This window comes from Hemitrygon akajei, chromosome 4, assembly GCF_048418815.1.
Source record: "Hemitrygon akajei chromosome 4, sHemAka1.3, whole genome shotgun sequence".
Lineage (NCBI taxonomy): Eukaryota > Metazoa > Chordata > Chondrichthyes > Myliobatiformes > Dasyatidae > Hemitrygon > Hemitrygon akajei.
Window position 1 is genome coordinate 42316703 of NC_133127.1, and position 20546 is coordinate 42337248.

General features: G+C 40.6%; 1 protein-coding gene across 2 annotated transcripts in view; it reads right to left on the bottom strand.

Moving 5' to 3' along the window:
- Positions 1-20546, bottom strand: part of grid2 (glutamate receptor, ionotropic, delta 2) — a 1108967-nt gene that overhangs the window by 145676 nt on the left and 942745 nt on the right. For both annotated transcript variants that reach the window (XM_073042457.1, XM_073042458.1), the window contains exon 12: positions 16966-17104. In XM_073042457.1, the coding sequence (XP_072898558.1) occupies positions 16966-17104 (139 nt within the window). The remainder of the gene's footprint in view (positions 1-16965; positions 17105-20546) is intronic.

Genomic DNA, 20546 nt, shown 5'->3' on the forward strand with positions numbered 1-20546 from the left:
AAATACGCTTCCAGTCAGCGTAGGGACAGATTGAATTGTGGTTCAGAAGGGTGATGGAAAGAAAGAATTTGCAGAGCTATGGGGAGTGGGGGGGAGTCTGAATATGTGGATTGCTCTTACATTGAGCTTGTGTGCTCATGACTAGCTGAATGTCCTTGTTCCTTTCTACAACAAGCTGTGATTTTGTAATTTTGGTTCATTTGATGAATGAATTAATCTTGAAATTCTATTTCAGAGGGCTGTACAGAGTTAGTAGTTAAAAGATAGATCAATATCTTGAAGATTAGCAAATTGAGCCCTGTGTGGAGTTGAAAAGAGGAAGGTATTGAGACTGGAAGCAGATTAGCTCATGAGTTTGTATCTTCTCCCCAAAATGAGTATAAGTTTCCCAGATATCCAGACAGGATATGAATTTGCACCTACTGATCCCTAATCCAGGTCTCTGGATCTTCGGTTCCATTATCAAATCATTATGCCATGTATTATTCCTCAAATGTACAAGCAATAGAAACAAAAAGGTGTGGGTTTATAGGTGGCTCATTTTATAGATGGTGCCAACTTGATGAAATAGACATCTCCTTTCTATGATAAATTATACATGCTCTTGTTCCCTGTTACAGAATCTATGACACATTATATATTTTCAAGTATTTCTGGTGTTACGAACCCCGTAACTGGGTCACTTACCAGCAAAGATAGAGAGGTCCGTTGAAGTCTGATGGTACTATTTTTAACAGTATTTATTGGTAAAAATACACAAAAATAATATCAATGCAAACATACAGATAATATACGTCGTCAATACTAAATCTAAAAGTGCGGGTATAATAATAATCCATAAGAAATAAGCTCTATCGTTGTCTAGGGGATAATGTATTGTCCGATGGAAATATAAAAGTCACTCAGTTCATTCAGGCTGCAGCCTTTGGTTGGAGTCAAGAGAGAGATCTTTAGAAACTTGCCAATTCCTTTTATGATTCCGATCCTTCAAGAGGTCTGTTGGTGTGGCCGGTCACTTATGGCCTCTCCTTTAGCTAAAGCCGTCCTTCCGTGGTAAGGCCCCAATCCCGGCAAAGGGAAAGGACGCACGCGAGCCCCCCCAATGGCTGTCGCTATTAAACGCTGTCACGGGATTTCTAGCATTTCTCCTGGTGCGTCTAAAGGGGTTGTTCCCCAGACCCTCTTTTATCCTTACTCACGGGGTCTCAGATGTCAATCAGGTTGGGATGATGCAATCCCTCAACCAGCCCACTCTGGTCATCCCCCTGAGGGGCTTCAATGAATAGTACAGTACTCAATACACAATTCCGTCTCCAAGAGACAATAGCCGTTATCAGTGGTTCCGTCTTGCTGAGGCCAGGACACATTCCAAACCCTATGTATTCTGGACGTCTTTCTCTCATTTCCTGGGTCCCAGACCCGAATTAATAGTGATCTTGCGATTCTCAAAAAGGAGGGGGCTACTTTGTACCCTTCGGCCCCTGAGAGCTGTGGCACATTCGTAACACTGGCATCACTTAATCTTACTAATCAATATCTAGCAATGCCTCAAGGCACATTTATATACGTTCAGATATATCAGGCATTCCTGTGAGAGACACAAATTAATATTTCAGGAAATCGACTAGCAGAATTTATTTTGTGTTAATGTCTCTGTTATCTTTCAAATAGCTAACCATCTGACCTGATATTTCTTTGGTTTTATAGCAAGACACAGTTTTTGGGAGATTTCCAATGTTCTGGTAAATTACATATTCTGTGATGTCCTCTGTGGGCAAGATTCTAGGATTCCCTGCCTGCCAAATTAATTCTGGGTTTAATTGATCAGCTGCTTCTTATGGACAGCTTTCTTTTAGTCAAAATTCATGTCTTATGATGCCTCTGATAAAAGTATTTTCTTTCCACAAAGTTATGTGTCATTAAATCACTGAAATGGACATTCAAAGAATTTTGCATTGAACTGTTTAAAATATCCAATACAAAAGCAGAGCAGTGGTTCATCTGGTCTGTCTTACGTATGACAAGATCATTCTCAACATTAACAACAACTTCAACCTATATGGTGTCATTAACATAGAGAAATAAAAATCTCTGCCCATTTAATATGCAGATAGTCAAGAGGGAAATCTTCTAAAGAGCATCCCAAATGAGTAAATTAAAAAGGGGCAGGGAATTCCAGGCCTTATGACCTTGGTATTTGAAAAACCACCCACCAATGATGGAGTCATTAGCTTCCTTCCAGCCTTGATCACCAAAAATCCCTTCATCTTAGCCCCCTATTGTTTCCTTTCTCATATCTTCCATTTAGGTGCACTTTTTTGAATTTCTGATGGATCACATCAACTTGAAGGACATTAACCTGCTGGTTGGTGGGCTGATTGGCCGCTCTGAATTGCCCTGGTGAGTACGTGAGTAGAATAGAGCGGTAGAATTGATAAAAATGTAGGAAGAGTCAAAAATAGATTACTGTAGGATTACCTATAATAGTTGCTGAGGGCTTAATCTCCTGTTCCCTTAACAAGTGGTTTGATCTGGGAAAATCTCATGTCATGGCACTTTAAAACATCAAATCAGATGATGGAATGAAAAGAAGTGGTGTTCTTTTGGAGGAATATATTTTTAGAATAGTTAGCTGTCTTCAGTGAAGAGCTCACTCAATACTTGGTAGCCCGTGTCTAGGGAAGCCAAGCCTTGCTTGCAAGAAAACAGGCTACAAGAGAGGAAATGATTCCATAGCTGTTGGAGTTGTTGCCTCACTAAGAAATAATGGAGAATTTGTGATGTGTGTGAGAGTGTGTGAGAGTGAGAGTGAATCATACATCATGGAAACAGGCCTTTTGGCCCAACTCATCCATGCTGACCAAGATGCTCATCTAAACTATTCCCATCTGTGCAAGAAAAAAATTGCTGGAATGGAGGGAGAGTAAGGTGAAGGAATGGGACTGATGGGATTATTCCGATGGGATCTAGCATGATGCCATGCCCTTAATAGTCATTTTTATATAGCTGCAGAAATAAAGTAAGTAAAATTCACTTCATATTCATAAAAATCACTACACTTCTGGTGGCTAAGTAAATGCATTGTGATAAAGTAGCTACATTTGAACCATAAATTTTCATTAGGTTTAAAGTGAATTCCATATGAGCTCTGTATAAATTCAAGTTGTTGCTATTGACGTGGGCGATATTTTTTAAAAACTGAATTTTTTCATAACATACAGTCACCCAATCGTTGGTTTATTCAGAGAATTGAAAGTCCCAAACCCCACTGAAGATTCCATGAGGGGTTTTGTAAATGATGGCAATGAAAGCAACTTCTTTGAAGACCTGAGTAGTCTTCCATAGTCAATTTCAGAGGGAGGTCAATTAATTCTCAATCAGTCTAGCCAGAAACTTCTTTCACCTCTGTGGTTTGGTCATTTGGGATACACTGTGCTCCTTGTTTTGGCAAGATAGTTAATATCTGCTCTAATAAGTGAATAATCCTGGAAAGTGGGGCTAACATTGTCGAGTGATAGAGTCAGAGAGCACAGAAACAGGCTCTTCAGTCCACCAAGTTCATGCCAACTATCAAGTACTTATCAACACTATTCCCATTTACCAGTGCTTAATCTGAAGCCATCTATGCCTTAGGAGTTCATGTGTCTGAGTAGATGCGTCGTAAATGTCATAACCTCTGCCTCCATCACCCCATCAAGGTGATCCAGAAACCAGTCATTCTCTGGATTAAAAATATTCCTCCTCAGATCCTCTCTATTAACACCTCTGCAATGGGTAAGATTTTGTTTTACTATTTACCCTATCAATGTCCTTCATAATTTTGTATTTCTCTATCAGATTCCCTGCTCGTGCTCCTGAGTTCAAATGAAAACAAACCAAGCCTATCTAGTTTCTCGCAATAAATGAAACACTACTGTGGATCCCAGGCGCCATCCTATGGTATCCTGGTTATACAAAGACTGATATAATAATGGCACACCTTTTAATATAGCATTATCCCCAAGAAAATTCACATTATAAATAAAACAGGCACTAAGCCACATCTGGAGATAATAGTGAGGCAACTAAAATCTTGGGTAAAGAAGTAGGTATGAAAGGAGTGATAACGTAAAGACATTGAGGGGTTTCTGAGGAAACTGCATACTTCAGTAACTTTTCACGGATGGCACAGATGGTAGCGTAGTGACTTTGTGTGCTCAGGACAACAGAATCAGAGGAACACTGGTATTTCCATGAGAGACCATAAGACATAGGAGCAGAATTAGGCCATTCAGCCCATTGAGTCTGCTCTGCCATTCCATCATGGCTAATTCTAGATACCACTCTAACCAGTACAGCTGCCTTCTCACCATATCCTTTGATGCCCTGACTGATCAGGAAACGATCAACTTCCACCTTAAATATACCCATCGACTTGGCCTTCACCATAGTTTGTGGCAGAGCCTTCCACAGATTCATTACTCTCTGGCTAAAATAATTCCTTCTTACCTCTGTTCTAAACTGTCTCCCTTCAATTTTGAGGCTGTGTCCTCTAGTTCTGGATATCGCCACCATAGGAAACATCCCTCCACATCCACCCTATCTAGTCCTTTTAATATTCGGTAGTTTTCAATGAGTTCCACCTGCATTCTTCTAAATTCCAGTGATTACAGGTCCAAAGCTGTCAAATGCTCCTCATATGTTAACCCCTTTATTCCTCGAATCATCCGCATAAATCTCCTCTGGATGCTCTCCAACGACAACACATCTTTTCTTGAGTTATGGGGCCCAAGTGCAAGTGCAGCCTGACTAGTGTCTTCTAAAGACTCAGTATTATCTCCTTGCTTTTATGTTCTATTCCCCTTGAAATAAATGCTAACATTGCATTTGCCTTCTTTACCACAGATTCAGCATGAAAGTTAACCTTCTGGCATTCTTGCATGAGGACTCCTAAGCCCCTCTGCATCTCTGATGTATGAACTTCTCAACATTTAGCTGATAGTCTGCACTATTGTTCCATTTACCAAAATGCATTTTCATACATTTCCCAACACTGTATTCCATCTGCCACTTTTTTGTCCATTCTTCCAATTTGTCTAAGTCCTGCTGCAATCGCATTGCTTCCTCTGCATTAGCTACCCCTCCACCTACCTTCATATCATCCGCAAAATTTGTCACAAAGCCATCAATTTCATTATCCAAATCACTGACAATGTGAAAAGTAGCAATCCCAAAACTGACCCCTGAGGAATACCACTAGTCACCAGCAGCAGCCAATGAGAAAAGCTCTCCTTTATTCCCACTTGCTGCCTCCTGCCTGTCAGCCATTCCTCTATCCATGCCAGTATCTTTTCTGTAAAATTTCATCTTGTTAAGCAGCCTCATGCGTGGCACCTTATCAAATTGAATTCTCCAGCTTCTGGTAATTCCCTCCCTCTCCCTTCCCCCATCCCAGTTTCTCTCTGCCTCCTTCTCCAGCTGCCTATCACCTCTCTCATGATTCTACCTTCTTCTACTACACATAGTGCTTTCCCCTTACATTCCTTCTTCACCTTTCCTGCCTATCCCCTCCCTCACCCCTGGATCTTTCCCCTTACTGGTTTTTCACCTGGCACCTACCAGCCTTCTCCTTCCCACACTCCCCCCACCTTCTTTACAGGGTCCCTGCCCCCTCCCTCTTCAGTCCATACGAAGGGTCTTGGCCTGAAACGTTGACTGCTCGTTTCCACGGATGCTGCCCGACCTGTTGAGTTCCTGCAGCTTGTTGTACGTGTTGCTTTGATCCCAGCATCTGCAGTGTACTTTGTGTTTACCTTATCAAAAGCCTTCTGAAAATCTAAGTAAATTTCATCCACTGCCTCTCCTTTATCCACCCTGTTTGTTACTTCCTCAAATAATTCTAATAGGCAAGATTTCCCTTTACAAAACCCATGCTAACTTTGACTTATTCTATCATTAATCTCCAAGTAACCCAAAACATCAAACTTAATAATGGACTTCAACACTTTCCCAACCACTGATGTTAGGCTAACTAGCCTATAATTTCCTTTCTTTTGTTTTCCTCCCTTCCTAAAGAGTGGAGTGACATTTGTAATCTTCCTGGACCATCCCAGGATCAAGTGATTCTTGAAATATCATGGCCAATGCATCTGTTATTTCTTCAGCAAACTCTCTCAGGACTCTGGGATGTAGTCCATCTGGTCTAGGTGACTTATCCACCTTAAGACCTTTGAATTTGCCCATTACCTTTTCCTTTGTAATAGCAACGGCACTCACTCCAGCTTCCTGATACTCACGGACCTCAAGCACACTCACTGTCTTCCACAGTGAAGACTGATGCAAGGTACTTATTAAGTTTATTTGCCATTTCTTTGTCGCCCATTATGACCTCATCAGCATCATTTTCCAGTGGTCCCTTATCAACTCTCCCCTCCCTTTTGTTCTTTATATAACTGAAAAAACTTTTAGTATCCTGCTTTATACTATTGTCTAGCTTACCGTCATATTTCATATTTTCCCTTCTGATAGCTTTTTGGAATTGCATTTTGTTGGATTTTGAAAGCTTCCCAATCATCCAACTTCCCACTTACTTTTGCTACCTTATATGCCCTTTCCTTGCCTTTTATACAGTCCTTAACTTCCTTTGACAGCCACTGTTGCCTACCTCTGTCATTTGAGAACTTCTTCTTCTGTGGGACATAGTTATCCTGCACCTTGTGAACTATCCCCAAAAACTTCAGCCATCTCAGCTATGTTGTCATCCCCACCAGTATCCTCCTCCAATCCACCTGGGCAAGTTCCTCTCTCATACCTCTTTAATTCCCTTTATTCCATTGAGATACCAATACATGTGACTTATGCTTCTCCCTCTCAAATTGCAGTATGAATTCAGACATATTTTGATCACTAACTCTTAAGGGTTCCTTTACATTAAGATCCCTAATAATATGGGATTATTACACAACATCCAACCTAAGATAGGCTTCCCCAAATAGGCTCAAGCACAAGCTGCTCTAAAAAGCCACCTGGTAGGCATTCAACAAATTCCCTCTCTTGCGATCTGATACCAATCTGATTTTCCCAAACCCCTTGCATATGGAAGCCCCCCATTACAACTGTATTATTACCCCTATTACAAGGCTTTTCCAGCTCCCTTTACGATCTCAACTACACATCTTGGCTAATATTTGGAGGCCTATGTATGATTCTCATAATGTTTTCTTTCTACCCTTGCAGTTTCTTAACTCCACCCACAAAGATTCACCAATTTCCAAGTGTTATAGGGCAAAAAAGAGATTCTGAAGACAGGGAAGGATTCAGATTATGGAGGGATTTGAAAAAGAGGGTGAAATGTTAAAATCAGTGTGTTGCTTCACCAAGGGCTGATCAAAGTTAGTGAACACAGGCTAATTGGGAATTGTTGCCCATCGATAGAATTCAGCTTTACTCAAGATGTGGCAAGGTTATTAAGGATCACCCTTGAATACTTAACCTGGGATTAAGACAGGGATAAGTAGATATCTCAGTGATGGATTGAAGTGTGGTACTAGTGGAGCTAGATGGAATAATGGAGGTGGACACAGTTATTATGGATCAGAAATGTGGTCTGTACCCATGAATAAATATTTTCCTGTAGAGGATCTAAAGAGATGTAATCGAAGGAGGGAGAGGGAGGGGGGAGGAGGGAGAGAGAGAGAGCGAAAAAAAGGGGGAGAGAGAGAGAGAAAATAGATGGACATAGTGTTCAGCAAATAATCTGATACTAACAATGAAATATATAACAGCAAAATACAAAAATATAGGGAGGAAGAGTCAGATACTTGGCATCTCAAATCTGTTTTGCAAACCACTATGTTTAGAGCTGATTAAACCTTAACCCAGTTTCAATTACCCACCCGTTACCCATGATCTTTGATTTCCCAAAAGTATAAAAATGTCTCTGCCTTGAATATAATTCAAAATGACCTCAAAAATGTCCTTGCTTGTAACTACTATTTTCTTTCTATTTTCAGCTCAATAATTCCCATTTTTAGTTTTGACCTACTTGCTAGGCTACCTGGCAATTCAATTTGAGACATGTCATCCCAAGAAAAGAATCTGAAATAGAAAGTACAATTGTGTAGGTAATACGTAGTTCTTCTACATGATTAATCGTTAATGGGAACATGGATTAACAAATTGGTTAACAAAGTCAGCAGGTTCAGTTCACTACCATTCACAGTCTAGTGGTCAAAGTTCATGTTAACTTATGTTTGTCCTCTTGTTGTGCACTGTGCTACTGTTGCAAAAGTATAGTTTTCATGACATTTGCCAGTAGCCTGAAGTAATGTCAATCACCTCAGGCTATTGGCGATGAAAACAAGGCTTCACCTCTGGTCAAACCAGAAAGTGGTAGTGATATTCTTTCTGTTAAGGCACTGAGAAATAAGGGGAATAGAAAAATCCACTTAGACTGTTCTTCCTGTTAGTGAGGCAATGGCAGATGTGTATACTATCTCTACTAAGCGGTCTTGACTATTAATTTTACATTTTGTCCAGCAACATTTACCAGTGTAAGATAAACAATTATTCTGCATTTATAAACCACATTGCAATAGCCTATAAATTGGAGGTGCAATAGACACCCATTCAAAGCGATGTTTAAAGTACAGCAAACACATGTACTCAGTAAACAATCTGCCTAAAGAGCAGAGAAAACCAACTACAGACATTTCTCCCAATAAAGTGTGATTTTTTCACTTGAAAAGCAGAGTGAATGATAATATGATATTTTATGACATATAATATGTTAATGATATGCCTAACGACAATCTTAAACCTAATGTTATGAGTTAGAACCAGAATCAGGTTTATTATCACTGACCTATGTTGGGAAATTAATTGTTTTGCCACTGCAGTACAGTGCAATACATAAAAATTACTATAAATTACAATAAGAATATATTTAAAAAAGTGCCAAAAGAGAACAAAATTGTGAAGTAGTGTTCATGGGCTCATAGAACATTCAGAAATTTTCTATTCAGAAATTTTCTGAGGGGAAGAAGTTGTCCCTAAAATGTCGAGTGTGCATTTTCAGGCTTCTATACCTGCTCATTGTTGGTGGTAATGAGAAGAGGGGGTGTACTGGATGGTGTGAGTCCTTCATGATGGATACCACCTTGAGGTATTGCCTTTAAAGTTGTCTTTGATGGTGGGGAGGTTAATGGCTTTGATAGAGCTGGCTGAGCTTACAACCCTCTGCAACTTTTTCTGATCCTCTGCATTGTAGCCTCCAAGCTGAACAGTGATGAAACCAGTCATAATGCTCTCCGTGGTGCATCTGTAGAAATTTACCTGAACATTTGGCAACATACAAATTGGAAAATGCACAGTCATGCACTTTGGAAGTAGAAACTAATGTGTGGACTATTTTCTAAACGGGGAGAAAATCCAGGAATCTGAGATGCAGAGGGTCTTGGGAGTCCTTGTGCAGAACACCCTGAAGGTTAACTTGCAGATTGAGTTGGTGGTGAGGAAGACAAATGCCATGTTAGCATTCATTTCAAGAGGTCTAGAATACAAGAGCAAGGATGTGATGCTAAGGCTTTATAAGGCACTGGTGAGGTCTCACCTTGAGTATTGTGAACAGTTTTGGGCCCCTCATCTTAGAAAAGATCTGCTGGCATTGTTGAGGGTCCAGAGGAGGTTCACAAGGATGATTCCAGGAATGAAAGGGTTATCATATGAAGAACACTTGATGGCTCTGGTTCTGTACTCGCTGGAATTCAGAAGGATGAGGGGGGATATCATTGAAACCTTTCAAATGTTGAAAGACCAAGACAGAGTAGATGTGGAAAGGATGTTTCCCATGCCAACACAGATGCCTTGTGCAGGAAGGCACAGAGTCGACTGTACTTCCTTAGAAGGTTGGCGTCATTCAATGTCTGTAGTGAGATGCTGAAGATGTTCTATAGGTCAGTTGTGGAGAGCGCCCTCTTCTTTGTGGTGGCGTGTTGGGGAGGAAGCATTAAGAAGAGGGACGCCTCACGTCTTAATAAGCTGGTAAGGCAAAGTACTGGAGAGTTTAACATCGGTAGCTGAGCGAAGGGCGCTGAGTAGGCTACGGTCAATTATGGAAAACTCTGAACATCCTCTACATAGCACCATCCAGAGACAGAGAAGCAGTTTCAGCGACAGGTTACTATCGATGCAATGCTCCTCAGACAGGATGAAGAGGTCAATACTCCCCAATGCCATTCGGCTTTACAATTCAACCGCCAGGACTTATGAAGTTTTTAAAAGCTATTATTAATGCTTTTTGAGATAGTGATTTAGATGCATATCATATTTTTTTACTGAGTTAAGTATTGTATGTTATTAGTTTTGCTACAACAAGTGTATGGGACATTGGAAAAAAAGTTGAATTTCCCCATGGGGATGAATAAAGTATCTATCTATCTATCTATCTATCTATCTATGGTGGGAGAGTCTAGGACAAGAGGGCACAGCCTCAGTATAGAGGGGCGCCCTTTCAAAACAGAGTTTTGGAGAAATTTCTTTAGCTAAATGGTGGTGAATTTGTGAAATTTGTTGCCACATGCAGCTGTGTAGGCTAGTTTGTTGGGTGTATTTAAGGCAGAGATTGATAGGTTCTTGATTGGACATGGTATCAAAGGTTGCAGGAAGAAGGCCAGGAACTGGGTGTTGAGGAAGAGATAGAAAAATAGGATCAGCCGTGATTGAATGGCAGAGCAGACTTGGTGGACCAGTTGGCCTAATTCTGCTCCTACGTCTTATGGTCTAAATTCTCCTGAAACTGTCAATGAAATACAGCTGCCGGCATACTTTCTTTGTAATTGTGTCTATATGTTGGGCCTAGGATAGATCTTCTGAGACGCTGACATCCAAGAACTTGAAGCTCACACTTTCCATTGCTAAACCCTTTAATGAGAACTGCTGCGAGTTCTCCTGCTTTCCCCTTCCTAATGTTTAATCAGTTCGTTGATCTTACTGATGTTGAGTTAAGATGGTTGTTGTGACAATACTTAACTAGCCGATCTTTCTCACTCCTGTATGCCTGGATGACGTACACCGGCAATATATTTAATTGACAAGAATCATCTTCACTTTGGCTAGTTATAGTTATACAAGTATATTCATCTTTAAAATTTTAATTGAAATTGCTTATAGTGGGAAAGAGAGAGTTTCCCAAATTTACCGCCCACTGACTGTATTAATTTCCCTCCAGCCTGGTTTGCTTCTGATTTTAAGGAAGTGTCCTCATATTGTATACTCTCATATCTTTAATAAATAAAATCTCTCCTCATCTCCACCAATAACTTCATTCATATCTTAAATTATTAAAAAATCTAATTAAATCACTGTTCTGTGATGTAAAATGCTAATTCATGAAATCTTCATGTAATCTAATTACTGGAGCATAGAGAACATCCTGGTGAATCTGAACTGCTCTCCTTCAAAAGTCAATATAGCCTTTGAAATGTAAGGGTTCATCACGAAGGGCTTTGGGAATAAAGCATTTAATATGATCCATATAGATTATTAAGGAAATCCTGAAATAAAGCATTCTTACCACATCCAAACCATCTCATCACTCTCTCACTAATGTTTCATCTGTAAATCAATGAAGAAACAGGCCCTGCAGAAAGTGATGTACTTGGGCCTTTTAGATTCCCAACCTCTCTCAGTTTCAGTGTGTGACCCTATTATTAGATAAAGTTAATAATGCTGAGTTCTGCATTGGTATATAATTATTAGATTCATTCATTTCCTTTGATGTAAGACACAGAAAGGTTAAATTTTGAATGTCTTTTGATTTGCCTCACTTAGAGCGAAAAAAATATTTAGTTTCTTTGAGAGGTATGTCTCTGTGCCGATTGTAGTCTGCTACAGCTATTACCAAGTTAATGTTCTGCATTATATTGGCTTTGTCATTTTAAAATGTGGTTGAGAAGCAATCTATTCCAAGCCATTGGTTTCAAGATCAATTAGTTACCACCAAAATGTGCAATTCTGAATGAGATCAATGCTTAGTGCAAGCATGTGTTTTCAGAATATTGAATTTAGATCATTGCAAAATGCCGCCTCTGCTTCCATGGAGCCTATGTTGACAGCACATTAAACACCTTGCACAAGCCATTTACTCTGTGCAATCGTCATGCTTCTTCCTGTGTCAGATTTCAGAAATTGCTCCTGTTTTCTTAAGCAAGGCCACACGAGTAGAACATGTACATATTAGATTGTGAGACAGACAGAGAGATAGTGAGATTCCTTATTCACTGTAGGCAGAACACGCTGGGAACATGAGCCCCCTTACAGTGAGAGAAACAAATTTTGAATTGATTTTCGGTTATCTTAGCTGCCTAGATGAATTCCCTTTTAAAATATAAGGTGTCATTTTCACTTCAATAACAGGATGGTGAGAGCAGGTGAAATTAAATTTCTAGTTCATCATTTTCCTACGTAGATGAGAGAAAATATTCTTTTCAAACCTCACCAACAATTTTCCCTTGCTCAGAGTACAAAATAAATTGAGGCACTGGAACTTGTACGTGAACAAAGGCCCATAGCGTAATTGTGCACTTTCAAGAGCACAATATACCTATTGTCTGAAGATATTGTCTGTTGTAGTGAAGCTGAATCGAGAATGGGATCTCTTGACCCAACACACAAAGGCTCTTTCCTCTGTGGTTAAAATCAAACACCTCTCAGTGAATCTGTTGAGCTCCCAATGTAAAGTGATGGTCAACTCCTACCATGAAGACATTTTGGGTACGTGCTGAAAATCAGACATGTGATCTTCATGCATGCTAATAATTCAAACTTCTTCATTTTACAGTGTTTGTCCAGGAAACCTTTGGTAGTTTTATTTGGCTGGGTCATCTCTTTGGAATAGGTGTTGGGCATGAGGATAGTTGGACACATCACTCAGCTCCTTCAGAGTAAAATATTTCAGTTTCAAGGCATAACCTAGGGCTCTCTATGGAAATCTTGGAGGAGGAGAGAACAAAAAAAGACCAGAATTGGACCCACCTTATATGGAAGGCATTTAAGGTCAAATCTGATTACAGTGGAAAATCTGGTTATTATTGATTTAAATCTAATTACTGTTATGGAGTTACAATGAGAGGTTCTGTACAGCAGGACTTTACATCCTGGAATGTACAAGATTGCAGCATATAAAAGACTATGAAGTGGTCTTAAGACCACAAAGCTTTTATTCCAAGGGTGGAGATGCTAAAACAAGAGGGTATAGGTTTAACATCAGAGACAAGAAATTTATAGCGGATGTCAGTGGTAGCTTCTTCACACATTTGTGCATTTCGAATGAGCTTCTGGTAAGATGGTAGCACGTGCAAATGCCAATCAGGAGCTAAACAAATGTATTTTTTGTAATGATTCAATTACAATTCTACTCCAAGAACATTGGGCTCTGCAGGGCTACTCCATTAGTGAGCTGCTTGTTGATCAGAGTAGCTGGACTGGTGTGGCAGTGGAGCTGGCCATGAGGAGCTGGTCGGGATATCAGAGGAGCCCGCTGATATGTCCAAGGAGTGGTTTGGGTACGGGGGAGCTGACCTGGCTGCAGACCACGTCGCTGCCCATTACTCGGAAACATCGGAGTTGGTGCGGTGTAACCGTGGGAGATTATCTTGGACGTTACACTTGCATTGTTAGACAGTGATAATGTAAGTTGCTGTAGGCCTGTTACCCTTGTCTGATGAAAGGACAGGTGACATGGGAGCTTTGTAGCCTCAGATGTAGCGCAAACTAGGTCTCAAGCCTCGGGCTTGCCTGCTGCTGCAGACCAGGTGAGAGGTGCAGAAATGCTACAGTGTGGTTGAGCTTGGCTGGGTCCTGGCCTCTCTGTGTTTGAGCGGTGGAACAACAGGCTGGATTGCATGTGTCTGTACACTGCAGGGAGACTGTACCATCAATTGCTGGACATTGTCGCTCATGGTTTTGGACTATATGTTTTTTTTGTGAATATACTTCTTTGCTCAATATTTTGAATTATGTTGCTCATTATATATTTAAATATTCACTTGCTATTTTAAATGTTTTGCACCTTGGCCCCAGAGGAATGCTGTCTTGTTCAGCTGTACCTATGTATAGCTTGAATGATAATTAAACTTGATTTGATTTGATTTGAGTTGCCAAAAATAGTGGTTCAGGTAGGTACATTTAAAAGACAGATTAATGCTTGGATAGAAAGGTTTAGATCGCTATGGGCCAAATGCAGGCAGGTGGAGTTAGTTTGTTGGGCAACCCAAATGAGACTTGGTATTATAAATGCCATAGAAGCTCAGTGAGATAGTGAAGGACTGGTTTGAAGATTGTACAGGAGAACTGATGGTCAGTGCAAAATTCCCCTGAGGCATCCATCTCCCAATATAAAATGCTTGTAGTTACTAGCACACCCAAAATGTGGAAGAAACTCAATAGGTCATGCAGCATCTATGGAGAGGAATAAACTGTCAACATTTCAGGCCAAAACCTTTCATCAGGATTGAAAGGAAGGGAGAAAAATCCAGAATATGAAGACAGGAGGGGAGGGGAAGGAGTACAACTGGCAAGTGTTAGGTGAAACCAGGAATGAGAGGTGGTGGTGTATGGGGGAGAGGTGATAAAATAAGAAGCTTGGTCATGGTAGGTGGAAGAGGAAAAGGGATGAAGAGGAAGGAAGCTGCTAGGAGAGGACAGTGGACCATAGAAGAAAGGGAAGGAAGAGGGGCACATGAGTTAGATGATGGGCAGGTGAGAAGAGAAGGGTTAAGAGGGAAGATAAAATGGGGAATGGAAAAGTGAGGGGGAGGGGGTTGGGGAAGAAATTACTGGAAGCTAGAGAAATTGATGTGTATGTCATCAGGTTGAAAGCTACACAGAACTGATTGATATAAGGTGCTGCTGCACCAACTTGAGAATGGCCTCATTGTGAAAGTAGAGGAAATCATGAACCAACATGTCAGAATGGGAATGGTAAGTCAAATTGAATTGGGTAGCCCGCAGGAAACCCCAGCTGGTGTGGCAAATGGAGCAAAGGTGCTCGACAAAGCAGTCCCCCAATCTATGATGGGTCTTGTCGATGCTATCAGCCAGTCAACAAGTTCAGACTCTTGAATAGACCTCTCTTACATGAAATCCTGATCTCTTGATATCTTGATCTTCTTCATTGTAGCCCTTGCCCGTTTGTCAACCTGCACTGTACTTTCTCAGTAACTGTAAACAATAATATTTTGTTTTGTATTCTGTTTTCCTTTTAACTTCCTTGATGTATTAGGAATAATGTATCTGGATGGTATTCAAACAAAGCTTTTCACTGTGCCTCTGATCACGTGACAATAATAGAACAATATCAATATCAATAGGGCCAGTGCATCCTGACATCTCCCCTTGGTTCCATAAGTTGTTTGGCGTGGCAGAGTTTAGAGGATTGTTTTCCCAAAGGAAGTGGGAAGTAAAAGGTAGTTTTAAGGTGATAGGGGAATGATTTAAAAGGAGCCTAAGGGGCAATTTATTCATATAGAGGGTTGTGCATATATGGAATGAGCTGTCAGAGGAAGTGGTTGAAGTAGGTACATTAACACTTTGACAGGCACACCAATAGGAATGGGGATTTAGGACAAGTGCAGGCAAATGAAACTTGTTTATGTGGGCATCTTGGATGGTGGAGATAAGTTGGGCCAAATGGCCTGTTTTTGAGCTGTATTACTCTAATTCTATGACCAGTAGGCATGTATATAGAAAATCACTCCTTAACAAAATTGAACATAGCAAAACAAAATGTAAAGGAGAATTATTGTAAAACACACAATGCAGGAGGAACTCAGCAGGTCAGGCATCATCAAAAAATCTCTTGTGTTAAACAGAACTACTGTATTGGTCTTTATTATAACACCCACGAATACCATGAGGGGAATAAATATATTTTGTTGTACAAACTGAGAGATCAAGGTTAACCCAGTCCATAATGGCACAAATTTCCCAGCACTGTAAATGGTTGTTTAGCCAGAGGGTGGTAAATCTGTAGAATTCATTGCCACAGACAGCTGTGGAGACCAAAGTCATCGGGTGTATTTAAAGTGGCTATTGACAGTTTCTTGACTAGAAAGAGTGTAAAAGGGTACAGGAAGAAGGCAGGAGAACGGGGTTGAGGAGAAAAATAAATTAGCTATGATCAATTGGTGGAGCAGATTTCTTGGGCCGAATGGCCTAATTCTGCTTAATGTCTTATGGTAGTATCACATCATTTCATAAAACTGCATTTTATCTGTACAGACATGATAATTAGAAGCAGGAAAAGACCAGTAAGCTCTTTTGGCCTGCTCTATCATTCAACAAAGTCATTATTTTTATTGCTGATCTCTTACTTTAATGCTATTTTTCTCTATCATTCAGGCATTCCTTGATTCCCCCAAAGCCCAGACATCTTTTGATTCCTCTTTGGAGGAATTGTATGACTGAGCCCCCACAGCCTCTGGAGAAGAGAATTTCAAAGATTTATCATCCTCAGTATGAAAGAAATTCTCAGCTTAGCCCTATTCCCTCAGTAGTAGTGTTCTCAGACTGGGGGAATTACCTTCTGTGTGTCTAATCTATTAAGCCCTATTGTCCATTTGAAATCTTTAGTGAGATCCTCTCTCATTCTTCTGAACTCCAGAGAATAATGTCTTGTCTATTCAAGCTCTTCTTGGAGAACAAACTGATCATCCTAGGAACCAATCTGATGAATCCCCAATAGACTCCCTCAAAAGCAACTATATTTTTATTTACGGCAAGAAGGGCGAAATATGGTGCAATATTCTAGGCACCACCAGTCCCACAAAAGCCCTTTATAATTGAAATCCTCTCACAGGAAAAGGTCAGCATGCATTTCTTTTTCAAAACAAAAATAAATCACAATGCTACAATTCCAAATTCAGCGAGAATCCGTTGATAGCATCGTATCTCAGTATGAAACAGCTGTATTCAATGGTAGGCACTTACTGAATGGAGTTTTCAATGCGGTTAATTGTAAGGAATGCTGCTAGGTTTGCTGTGTAAGAGGATATGACGATCAGTGCAAACAGCCACCAAACACCCATCATCATTCGAGTGGCTAAGGTTGTGTAAGGAACCTCCCCACCTGTAACAAGAAGAAATTAAGATCAAATAAATATGCCTTTTAAAATATTAATTGATAATTTGAATACAAGTTGAAACAATTTCAAAAAATTGGCTTATGGAATTTCTTTGAAGAAAAAGGAAACAAACATTCTTAAAATTTACTCTTGTTCTGAGGAGACAGAGTATGGTATAATCAAGAATGGTCACCATTTGTACAACGCTCTCTTCTCGCTGCTCCACTGGGCTGTAAGTACAGGAGCTACCACATTGAGGAACAGCCTACAACCATCAGGTTCTTGAATTAACCTGCACAACCACACCCCACCTCAACAATGGAATACAATAGACCACCTCTTGCACGACCATAGATTTGTTTCTGGTTGTGTTTTTGCACAAATGTCTTGATTTGGAGTCTTTTTCTTCATGTCTATAATTCATATATAAATTACGTTCCATATGCTGACTAAAACTACATGCCTCTGATATTTCTGCAAGCAATATTTTGATTGTGTCTTTGCCTCACTGTACTTGTGCACATGATAATTTATTTACTTGACAATTGAAACCAAAATTGGAGCTTGTTAGATCCTCCTATACCTGTTAAGCCATCACAATGGAGGCCAGTTGTACATTTGCAGAATATTACAGGTGGCCATTTAAACACTGTTTGATGGTTGGATTGAGTTACACATAATCCAAATTATTTCCAGGTACAGGTATAACAGTCTCTGTGGGTTTGGCAGGTCCTCTCAGAGAAGTTAGTTAGAGGAAACCTTAGTGGTGGAAATCCAGATATTGGCCAATGTTCAGATATGGAGCTGGACATACTTCAATCAACAGTTCTGGCACTTTCCCAGTTGGCATCTGCCACCGACACCTGCTTATTCAGAGCCTCTGCCACTGCGTTTGTCAGCCTGAAATTCACTACTGCATTATGCCGAGGTGCCCATGGAAGAGACAATCACTAGCAGCATAGCCAAATATTCCAGGTGAGGTGTGAGGCCCCATTTTATGTTGACCCAGGTTAGGGTCTCTTTGAGTCTGTGTCATAGGGAGATGCCAAGGTGAGTTATTCATCCATTTGCTTTTGTTTATGGCTTCTGGAAATTTATGCAATTTGTACTAATTTTTTGTTAAAGCTTAGAACTAACAACGAGCAATAATTAATTTTGGCTAGAGTCACGTGCTACAAATTTCTTAGGTTATTGGGAAAATTTTATGCCTGTTTGCTACTTGGAGAGATCTGATTGCTAACCTCCTCACATACTGGATATTGGAGTAGAAGAAGACATCAAGCCTGCTCCACTAGTGAGTAAGATCATGGCTTCATTTCCATTCTCTGCCTCTTCCCTATAACTTTTCTAGCTTCCAGGTTCCAATAATGTCAAGGTTGATCTGATATCGTCCTCCACCTGTCCTCCATAATACTTGACAACATGTTGTTCAAATATTTGTCTTTCTTAGCATTGAATATAAGCAATAACTCAGTCTCTACAGAAAATTCTAGGTTCCCCATGAGGGGAAATGACCTCACAGAACCTACTTTAAGAATCCCCTCAGAATCTTATATATTTCAATAACATGAAGTTAGGAAGCAAAGTGAAGGGGTTGTAGTGGCTGACCAACTAAAAGAAGCTCTACTCCTTGCTGCCATGGTGAAGCAGCCAACATAATCAAAGATCTCACCTATCCCAGGTGTACTCTCTTGTTACCCCTCTCAGTGGCAGAACATTTGAAAGCACATACCACCAGACTCAAGGACAGCTTCTATCCCAGTGTTATAAAATTATTGAATGATCCCGAGTACTCACATTGTCAAGTTTGCCAATCATCATTTTCAAATATGATGGCAGAATATAGTATTAATGGTATGACTCTTGGCAGTGTGGAGAATCAGAGGGATCCTGGGGTCCGAGTCCATAGGACACTAGAAGCAGCTGCGCAGGTTGACTTTGTGGTTAAGAAGTATGTATCGGTGTATTGGCCTTCATCAATCGTGGAATTGAATTTAGGAGCCGAGAGGTAATGTTGCAGACCCCACTTGGCGTACTGTGCTCAGTTCTGGTGGCCTTACTACAGGAAGGATGTGGAAGCCATAGAAAGGGTGAGAGGAGATTTACAAGGATGTTGCCTGGATTGGGAAGCATGACTTAGGTTGAGTGAACTCGGCCTTTTCTCCTTGGAGTGATGGAAGATGAGAGGTGACCTGACAGATGTGTATAAGATGATGAGAAGCATTGATCGTGTGGATAGTAAGAGGCTTGTTCCCAGGGCTGAAATGGTTGCCACAAGAGGACACAGGTTTAAGGTGCTGGGGACTAGGTACAGAGGAGATGTCAGGGGTAAGTTTTTTACTCAGGGAGTGGTGAGTGTGTGGAATGGGCTGCCGGCAACAGTGGTGGTGGCAGATACGATAGGGTCTTTTAAGAGACTTTTGGATAGGTACATGCAGCTTAGAAAAATAGAGGGCTATGGGTAAGCCTAGTAATTTCTAAGGTAGGGACATGTTTGGCATACTTTGTGGGCCAAACGGCCTGTATTGTGCTGTAGGTTTTCTATGTTTCTATTGCTGATGACACAACAGTGGTGGGGCTTATCACTAACAATAATGAGATGACCTCCAGAGAGGAAGTGGAAGAGCTTGAGACCTGGTGCCTGGCAAATAACCCCTTTCTTAATGTCAATAAGACAAAGGAGATGGTTATTGACTTCAGGAGAACTCACTTCTTTACATCGGTGGCATAACAATGGGAATGGCAAGCAGTTTCAAACTCCTGGGGTGCACATCTTGCACAACATCTCATGGTCATAGAACACATCCTACGCAATCAGTAAAGCTTTCCAACGCCTCTACGTTCTGAGGAGGCTGATGAGAACTGCACATCTGTACTCACGTCCTTTTATAGATGCATAGTAGAGAGTATCCTAACGTGCTGCATCACCACATGATATGGACACTGTACTATGGCGGACAGGAAAGCTCTACAATGGGTAGTTAAAATTGCCCAATCCATCACCGGCACCAGCCTACCTGCCATTAAGGACGTATACACAGAAAGGTACCTGAAAAGGGCCAGTAACAACCACCCTGCTCATGGACTGTTGGTCCTACTCCCATCAGGGAGAAGGCTATGCAACATCCATACTAGGACCACCAGCTTCAAAAACAGTTACTTTCCCCAAGCAGTAAGGCTGGTCAATACCTCTACCCACTAAACCACCTGTCCACAACTGCCCACTACTACCTTATCATTTCCTGTCAGTCAGGTTATGTACAAGCACTCCTGTGTCTAGCATCACTTTATGGACATACAATCAATCTACATATATAAACTATCTTAAGTTTTTATATTTTGTGTTCTTTATCTTAATAGATATTTTTGTGGTGCATTGGATGCTGAGTAACAATTATGCTGTTCTCCTTTAGTCTTGTTTACTGGTGTTACGAATGTGCCACAACT